The sequence below is a fragment of the Tupaia chinensis genome, unplaced genomic scaffold (assembly GCF_000334495.1).
Source record: "Tupaia chinensis unplaced genomic scaffold, TupChi_1.0 Scaffold000673_1, whole genome shotgun sequence".
Classification (NCBI taxonomy): domain Eukaryota; kingdom Metazoa; phylum Chordata; class Mammalia; order Scandentia; family Tupaiidae; genus Tupaia; species Tupaia belangeri.
In genome coordinates, this window is record NW_006160196.1 from 1,279,668 (window position 1) to 1,288,829 (window position 9,162).

At 56.5% G+C, this 9,162-nt stretch overlaps 2 protein-coding genes across 3 annotated transcripts in view; both read right to left on the reverse strand.

Annotated features, from left to right (window-relative positions):
- The window catches only part of LOC102494436 (ferritin light chain-like), a 4,547-nt gene extending 3,168 nt beyond the window's left edge, over nucleotides 1-1,379 (reverse strand). The window contains exons 1-3 of the mRNA XM_027776463.1: nucleotides 1,055-1,379; nucleotides 746-892; nucleotides 57-409 (exon numbers count right to left, since the gene is read on the reverse strand). Of these exons, the coding sequence (XP_027632264.1) occupies nucleotides 57-409; nucleotides 746-892; nucleotides 1,055-1,156 (602 nt within the window). The 5' untranslated portion in view covers nucleotides 1,157-1,379. The remainder of the gene's footprint in view (nucleotides 1-56; nucleotides 410-745; nucleotides 893-1,054) is intronic.
- Nucleotides 1,380-3,518: 2,139 nt separating this feature from the next.
- Nucleotides 3,519-9,145, reverse strand: BAX (BCL2 associated X, apoptosis regulator). Of its 2 annotated transcripts, XM_014592281.2 has the most exons (5): nucleotides 8,901-9,145; nucleotides 8,669-8,815; nucleotides 8,206-8,341; nucleotides 4,060-4,164; nucleotides 3,525-3,749 (listed from the first exon to the last, which is right to left on the reverse strand). In XM_014592281.2, the coding sequence occupies exons 1-5, from the start codon at nucleotides 8,927-8,929 to the stop codon at nucleotides 3,645-3,647; spliced, it is 522 nt and encodes a 173-aa protein (XP_014447767.1). In that variant the 5' UTR covers nucleotides 8,930-9,145; the 3' UTR covers nucleotides 3,525-3,644. The 2 variants fall into 2 exon arrangements, with proteins under 2 accessions (XP_027632233.1, XP_014447767.1); XM_027776432.1 differs by lacking the exon at nucleotides 4,060-4,164 and having other exon boundaries at nucleotides 3,519-3,749; nucleotides 8,901-8,952.
- Nucleotides 9,146-9,162: the final 17 nt, after the last annotated feature.

Genomic DNA, 9,162 nt, shown 5'->3' on the forward strand with positions numbered 1-9,162 from the left:
ACCCCCCAGGGGGGATGGTCACCCCGCAATCCCTTCTCCTCCATTCTCCTCTCGGGATCTTGGGCACGCACGCACACGCGCCCGGCGTGAGTTTTAAGCCACCGGGTCCGGGACACGAACCGCAGACGACTACGTGGGAGTCCAGGGACATAGCCATTACGCCAACTGCTGGTTCCCCTAACTCACAGATTTGAGTCTGAGGTTCACAAAGAAATGTGTAGAACTGAATGGAGTCAAGGTTGAGAACATAAGGATAGGTAACTGGGGTTAATGTGGTGCTTACATGGGGGTCGGTGTGGGTAGAACCCAGAGCATGAAGATCCAAAAGGGCCTGGTTCAGAGTCTTCTCCAGGGCCAGGGCAGCTTCCATGGCGTCCAGGGTTTTACCCCACTCATCCTGAGATGGCTTCTATACGAAAAGCACACATAGCTCAGAACTTACCAGAACCTGCCACGGACTAAATCTACATTTCCCAGATGTCGAGACACACACGGGAGGGAAAGCTAGTGTGGACCACCCTAGGCTTCTAGACTGCGAGGCCCAGGGGGGCACGCAGCGGTCTAGCCAGCCACGTTCTGGGGTGGGAATACGGGCGAATACACACGCCTCCATTTCCAGCCGCAATAAACAACCCACACTACACGAACTCAAACTCCCAGAAGCCCTTGCGTCACCTAAGCCCCCTAGGCAGAAGAGACTGGCGCGCAAAGCCTGCTGGGTGGCGTAGTCCGTTCCCCAAATTACCTGCACGTCTTGGAAAAGAGCGCGGCCGCCGCGCTGGTTTTGCATCTTTAAGAGACGCTCCGCGCCCTCGCGCTTCTCCTCGGCCAACTCGCGGAAGAAGTGGCCCACGCCCTCCAGAGCCACATCGTCACGGTCGAAATAGAAGCCCTGCGGGAAAACATGGAAGGAAACAGGGTTAGCGGGAGACTAGGCCAGGCATGAGGACTCCGCCCTCGGGCTACTCCACAGGACAAAGGCCGGCGCGTGCGCAGTGGGCCCGAGGTGCGCAGTTGGGGAAAACTTGGGTCGGGGTGTCCCGGGGGCACTCACCAGCGAGAGGTAGGTGTAAGAGGCCCGCAGATGTAGATTGACCATGCGGTTCACGGCGGCCTCCACCTCGGTAGAATAGTTCTGACGAATTTGGGAGCTCATGGTTGGTCCTAATGAGAAGCTAACCACAAAACGGTGTCGGCTGGTCCTAAAAGGCAGGAGATGGCCTAGAAGATGGTCTCAGAAATGACGACTAGAGTAGAGACTAGAAGGTGGTCGGAAGCTGGGAAGAAGAGTCCCTGGATCTGTTCCGTCCAAACACTGTTGAAGCAAGAGACAGATCCCCGGGACCTCCTGGCGCACTACACAGGCCCGGGGCTGGGCGGCTCCTTTTATAGCGCGCGGGTCCCTCGGAGGCGGGGCGTCCAGGGCCAGCGGCCAACCAATCTGCAGGCCTGGGAGGTGGGGCCTGGAGGCCGGGCCTGACCAATCCAGAGCAGCTGAGAGCCTGGGGCTGATTCTAGGAACTGGAGAAATTCTTGGTGTCTCTCTGGGGATGAGATATTCATGGGGCAGTGGGATCCCTGGGAAGTGATGAACTGGGGTCCTGGGGGTGTCCCGGTAAAGTGTGGTTTCAGAGAGCATGGGCGTTTTCGGGACCCTGGGGGCTCAGTACCTCAGAGATGTGGAGAGGACGTCCTGTTGTCTGGAGAATGTAAATTGGTAAAGTGGTATGTAAAATGGTATTTCTGGAAGCCTGAGGGTCTTTGGGGAGGTGAGGAGCGAGGTGGACTTGAGCCCTGGGGTTTACCCAGAGTGGGAGGTCCAGGACTGGAAGGCCCTATTTTTCTGCACCTTCCTAGGGGAGGTCTTTAGGGCTGTTTTGGAGGCAACTCAGACTGGGGAATCTGCTTGGCCGTCTGGCCTGCCACGTGCGTGCTCATTCGCGGTCACAAAGAGAAGCCCTTGGCACTGGAGACACTGGATGTCTAGGGCCCTATGGGTGGGATGTCTGTCTTCGACTGCTGCACGTGTCGTAGGTGTGCCAGGTCCAGGTTGACATCTGAGATGGAGGTGGCCCATAGCAGGCCCTGGCCCTCAAGGAGCATGGGCTTCCAGGGTGGGGTAGGGGGCCCTAGCTAAGTCCCCTAATGGAGGCAGACCCGTGCGCTGGGGCGAGGCGGGGTCAGGGTCTGCCCTCTGGAGAGAAGCCACTGTAGGCCGCCCAGACTGGGTACCTCTAGCAAGGCAGGGGTCTCCAGGGGCACTGGCCCACCGCCATTGAGCTCGGTGCTGAGTCATGCTGACTCGCAAGGGAAGGAGGGGGGAGGCAGGGTGTGTGTGGAGGGCTGCTCGCTGACCTCAGCCGGGGCTGTTCTTCTGTCGCTGGGACCCGCATCTGGCCGTGTCCCCCCCACCTCCCCAGGTGCGGCCCTGCTGGAGCCAGTGTGAGCTGCCTGTCCCCTTTGCGCTCTGGGCCTTGGCTTGTGGCCGTATTGGCCCCTCTTTGCATGGTGGTTGGGTGGTTCAGGTCCCTTCATGACCTTCTGCTCCTCCTGCTCCCCAGATTTGGTGTTTCTGGGGAAGAGTCCACGGTAGGGGCAGGTGTCAGGGGTGCTCGGTTGACAGGGTCCGGAGTTACTCATTCACCAAATTTCACAACTCAGTGTGAAGACCTTTAGCCTCAGGCAGCGTCTCTCTGGGGATGAGATATCCTGGAGCGGTGGGAGCCCTGGGAAGATGACCTGGGTCCTATGGAGGGGCGACTTCCAAGGGCGGGCAGGGGGGGGGAGAAGGCTGGAGACAAAGGATCTGGAGAAGGGATTCTGAGCTGGGAACAAAGATCTGGAGAAGGGGGGACAGAGACCCACAGAAGGGGAAGAGTCAGAGGGGCCCAGGGAGGATGAGATGGACAGGACACGAGGTGGCTTGTCAGTGACCTGGTTCAGTCCCCTCAATTTGTTCTTTTTGGGATCAGTTCTTTCTCAGGACTGCTCCCCTCCAACGCCCCACCCAGTTTTTGAGCCAGACCTGACTCTTCCCCACAGGCTCCTGGAATCCAAGACCAGGGTGGTTGGGTAAGACTCCCTAACACCCACCACTCTTCTGGGACCACCGGGACTCCCAACTCCCACAAACAAATGCCCCACCACTGATTTAGCCCTCCCCTCCTCCCCCATTCTGCAGCTCAGCAAACTGTCAACTTCCTGTATGTCCCTTGTTGACACTTCCCCACCCTAGTGCCCTGGCAGCAGATTCCTGTTGTCCCTCACCCTAGGCCAGGCCTGGCCATGGGCCACCACAGTCAGGGCAGGCAGCACCCCAGGCTGTGGCAGATGTGACATCAAATCTGAGGCCTCTCCGCTCTGGCTGCAGACCCCGGGGCAGGGCTAAGACTACCTTATTACCCTCCCACACAGAGCTTCCAGTCCCCAAGCAGCTGACCAGGTGTGGGGCAGGTGGGTAGAGGGCAATGGGCCCAGTGACTCAGACTCCATGGTGGCCCAAAGGAGGTTTATTGCCCCCCCGACCACCCATCCCACCCCCCAATAATTACAAAAGTAAGAAAAATGCCCATGTCCCCCAACCCCAGCCCCCCGGAGAAATGCTATAATTTATGCAGAAAAGACACAGTCCAAGGCGGCGGGCCTCAGCCCATCTTCTTCCAGATGGTGAGTGAGGCGGTGAGCACTCCGGCCACGAAGATGGTCACTGTCTGCCACGTGGGGGTCCCAAAGTAGGACAGGAGGCCATCCTGCAGACAGGGATGGTCACTTCAGTAACAGCCAGGGGCGGCCCTGGGCCGGCCCCCAAGGGATGGGGAGGTGAGGCCATGAGTGGAGGTGAGGGCCTCAGATGAATGGGCACTAAAGGGTTGGGCTTGGGGTTATCAGTGAACTAGAGGGGCTCCAGGGCAGGTGGGGCACCAGGGGTGGACTGGACAGACACGTGAGGGGGACACATTATAGACTATATCTAATGGCCCGAAAATGGGGGTGGGCTCTGAAAGCCTAGGGGTCCCAGAGCAGTGGTGGGGGCTGGCAGGGACGGGCTCTGGTTCTCACCCAACCACCCTGGTCTTGAATCCAGCCCAGCAGCCGCTCCCGGAGGAAGTCCAGCGTCCAGCCCATGATGGTTCTGATGAGCTCGGGCACCTTAGTGCACAGGGCCTGCGGGGAGCGGGGTGGGTGTCAGGGACTGGGCCTCCCCACTTCCGGAGCCAGCGGCCTCCGAGCCTTTCTCAGTGCAATCCCTCACCCAGTCGGGGAAGCTTTACACACTGAACCGGGGCTGGCAGATGGTGTGATGGCTACGCTGCTGGGCTCCCACAGGGCCGACCACGGTTCGACTCTCAGACCTGGAGGCTTGCATTTGCACGTGTGCCCCAGACCCAAGAGGAGACGGGACTGCAGCGTGGCCATCGACGGAGGGCCTCAACCAGCCAAGTGAACTAGAACTCACCTCTCTGAGCTCAGGGTGAACAGTTCACCAGGGGGAGCTTCTCTAGCTCCCTTTAGTCAGACCTTCCCTGCTCATCCGGGTAACTGACTCTCCCAATCCCAGAACTTGCCCGTCCGGCCTTTACCGGCCACTTTGCCCTTCTGTCCCCAGCTCCCTATGCAGCCCACTGTCACCCTGAACCCTGGCTCCCACCCCTCCAACACAAGGATCTTCAAAAAGCTCGTGGAAGCTGCGATATTAAAAGACTATGCATGGGGGCTAGCAAATAGCAGAGTGGATTATGTGCTAGATTCCCACATGGTCCACTATGGTTCAAATCCTGGGCCCAGCTGCTTGACAACCATGCTGGCACATGTGCACGCATGCCCAAGATCCCAGGAGAATGAATGAGAAGGTGTTGCGGTGTGGCCATTCCCCCTGGGGAGGCGGGGATTTCTCACTTTTCCTCTCACTGTCTTTCTCTGGCAAGCACATGTGCCCTAAAGCACAAAACTTTTTCTTTTGTAGATTTCTTTTTATTTAACTGTATTATTATTATTGTTCTATGTGACCAGAGTGAGACAGAGAGAAAGAGAGAAAGTGAGAATGTAAGCTGCCAGGTCCAGGACTCTAACCATGGTCAACCATGTGGGAGTCTGACACCCGTAACTACCACACCACCTGCTGGTACCTGCTCCCCTTAAGAGATTTTTGCTATAGGCTGCACATGCTCACCAGAGAGAGAGGCAGAAAGGCTCCCAAGGCTCATGGCCACACTGCCATCCCTTCTCCTCCATTCTCCTGCTGAGATCTTGGGCCTGCATCCACATGCACCCAAAATGAGTTTCAAGCCTCCAGGTCCAGGACTCAAATCGCAGCTGGCCGTGTGGGAGTCCAGCAAAGTAACCACGCTACCTGCTGGCCCCAAGGCAAAAAACTCTTAAAAATGCGTGGACTTCAAAATTAATTCATACTTGGGGGTGGCAGGTGGCATGGTGGTTAAGGGCACTAGAGTCCCATATGGCTGACCACGGTTGAAATCCTAGACCTGGCGGCTTGCTTTCTCACTTTCACTCTCCCTCTTTCTAGTAATACTGAATACTACTACTACTAATAAAAATTTTAAAAAATCAATTCATACTTTAATCCCACTTTTAACTTTTATTTGCCAGAGGGCATATGCACTTGCCAGAACCTGAGAGAGGAAGATTGAGAAAGCACCCCCAGTGGGGTGTGGTCATGCTGTAATCCCTTCTCCTCTGTTTTTCCATCTTGTCAAAATTTTACACTCATGTCCAACATGTTTTTTAAGCCGATGAGGCTGGGATTCAAACCATGTTCGTCCATGTGAGATTCTACTGCTTTAACCACGAAGCCATAGGGCCAGCCCTTTGATTCCATAGTTCCAGGGACTTCTTGAAGTCCTCCCCTGCTCGCCCAACTAAAGCCCCAGCACTCTACCTCGAAAACATCAACAGGGGCCAGCAGACGGTATAGTGGGTACATTGCTGGACTCCCACATGGCCAACTGCGGTTGGAGTGTGGGAGCCAGCAGCTTGAAACTCATGCAGGCGCATGTTCGTGCATGCCCAATGCCACAGGAGGAGAAGGGACTGTGCTATGGCATTCCCCTTGGGGGTAATTTCTTTTTTAAAAAATTATTTTATTTAGTTATATTTCTTTATTTAAATTTGATTAGAGAGACAAAGGAGAGTGGGAGGGAAAGTGAGAAAGCACGCCGCCAGGTCCGGGACTCGAAACACAGTCGACCATGTGGGAGTCCAGCACCCTTAACCATCACGCCATCTGCTGGCCCATTTCGTACATTCTCTCATCACCTCTGTCTCTCTCAGATGAGCACCTATGGTAAAAATCTCTCTTAAAAAAAAAAAAATCAAGAAACACATTTCAGGGACCAGCAGTTAGCAATGGCTATGTCACTGGACTCCCATGTAGTCGACCGAGGTTTGCGTCCCGGATCCAGTGGCTTAAAACTCACGCCGGGTGTGTGTGTGTGCATGCCCAAGATCCCGAGAGGAGAACGAAGGAGAAGGGATTGCAGTGTGGCCATCCCCCCTGGGGGGTGATTTCTCGCTTTCTGTCTGTCTCTGTCTGGCGATCGCATGCACCCTAGAGCAAAAAAAACCTCTCCAAAAAAAGAAAGAAAGAAACACGTTTCAGGGACCAGCAGGTGGCGCAGTGGTTGAGCTGCTGGACTCCCACTAGCCCCACCCTGGTCTGAGTCCTAGTCCGGGCAGCCTGCTTTCACTTTCCCTTTCTCTGTCTGTTTCTCTCTGGTCAAACCAAAAAATACTAACGAATAAAATAAAACATAAAAATCTTAAAAAACAAAACTCACATTCCCCACCTCCACTACCACATCTGGTGTCGAGGCTACTCATCCTTGGCCACGACCGTGACAGGCAGCATCACCTCACGCATCTCCCCGCTCTGCCCCTGCATCCCATAACCCCTCTGTCACCCCCCCAGTGCCACGATCACCTGGTGCTCTCTTGCCGCCAGTATTAGAATCCTCACAGAGAAGAGCTGTAGGACTTGACAGTCACACAGAACAGCCACGGGGCAGCAGCCTAGGCTAACAATCCGCCCTACATGTGACCTCGGGTAGGGCTCCATCCTGACAAACCCACAATTTGTCTCAATTTGTAGGTCAAGAGTGCACTGGACACACCTAACCTCCAGAACTGGAGTGTAGCCTACCCAACCTCAAACGTGCTCAGAACACTCTCAGTGACCTACAAGCAGGCCCAGCACCCAGCAAGATGTACACTAGAATAGCGGTCATGACCCGGAGCCAGCACTGCTCCTGCGAGGTCGCCTGCTGACCCAGAGCTAGTGCTGTTCCCATGTGAGGTCGCCTGCTGACCCGGAGCTAGCGCTGTTCCCGTGTGAGGTCGCCTGCTGACCAAGAGCTAGCGCTGCTCCTGCGAGGTCAACTGCTGACCCGGAGCTAGCGCTGTTCCCGTGTGAGGTCGCCTGCTGACCCGGAACTAGCGCAGGGCCCCACATCGCTAGAAGCCATCCCACGGCATACTGGTACCCACAGTTCCAAGAATAGTGTCTACATCCGCACTGCCTTCCCGCCACTGCAAAGCTGAACCATCATTAAGTCAGGGGCTGTCTAGTTGCTAGATTCACTTCTTCAATGGACAAGCCAGGTCACCTCTCTCATTAAAATCCTGCACATCACTCCTGCCTTATTCAGAGTAGAGCTAGTCTTTACAGCGGTCCAGACCCCACAAGGCCTGCCGCCCACCTGCCTGCAGTTCCCTCCCTCTCCCCTGGCTCTGACCCACCCACACTGGCCTTCCTGCTCCCCTCCACACAGGCCAGGCCTGACCTCAGGGCCTTTGCAGTTGCCGTTCCCTCTGACCACTATCACTGCACGCTCCTCGTCGTTCCAACACCGGCTTTAATGTTTCCTGCTCTCAGGAGTCTTTACAGACCTCTGGCTTAATCACTCTGGCCTGTTCTATTTCACCTCAGCGCTTACACGACACGAGTGCGCCGAGAGCAGGGACCTAGCCTGCTTTGTTTAAGGCTGCGTCCTGGTGCTACGTAGCGGCCTTGCACATAGGCACACAGCAGGCCGATAACGTTTGTCGAATGAATGGATGATGGCACAGACACCCAGTCCACAGACATCTCTCTCCACTCCCTCTGGGGTCACTAGGCTGCTGCAAGGATTGATCCCAGAATCCCCAGGTCCCCACGGGTCTGAGACGGCCACCCCTGGGCTCGCTGCCCACCTTGAGCACCAGTTTGCTGGCAAAGTAGAAAAGTGCGACAACTCGGCCCCAGTTGAAGTTGCCGTCAGAAAACATCTCAGCTGCCACTCGGAAAAAGACCTCCCGGGGAGAGTCCGTGTCCACAGCGGCAATCATCCTGCAGGAAAGAGAACGGGTGCTGGGGACGGAGGAGCAGGTGGAGTGGACGGTCCAGCGTCCGGCCCATACTACAGAAGGGAGACCGAGGCCCACGCCAGGCTGAAATGGAAAACAGGAGGCCAAGGTGTGGGGGGGAGGGGACAAGAGGACATTTAAGACAAGTGGGGAAAATGATCTTAAAAACTCCTTGGAGGAGATTTAAGATCCTGGGCAAGGGGTCGAGGGAGTCCAGCAAGCTTGAGTTGAGAGCTGGGGCCTGGACACCCAGTTGCTGGGGGGTGGGGGACTGGGGTGGTGGCTGGACTCTGGGTTCCAGGGGCCACACCTCTGCAATTCCATGTTACTGTCGAGCTCGTCCCCGATGCGCTTGAGACACTCGCTCAGCTTCTTGGTGGAGGCGTCCTGGGGTGCCTGTTCCAGGGCCAGCTCAGGCGTCTCCCCACCCATCCGCCCAGCACGGTCCTGGATGAAACTAGAGTGGGGACGGAGCGGGGTGCAAATCAGAATGGGGTGTCACTCCTCAAATCTGCTCCACAACAATCAGACCTCAAACTCACCCCTGAAGCAAAAGGGCCCCTGTCTTCATGATCTGCTCAGAGCTGGTGGGCCCTAGAGGAGAAAGGAGGGAAGAGGTGCCTGGACTCCTGGGCTCTAGGGGACCCGGACACGGGGGAGGCTCGTGGTCCGGAGGGGGCCCGGGGGCCCTGGACTCCTGGGTCCCTGACAGACAAAGTGACTGAGTCCTGACAGAGGACAGGAGTCTGGCCTGTAGCCTACACTCTCCCGGGGCAACGCGCAGCGCATCCGACCCCGTCTCCG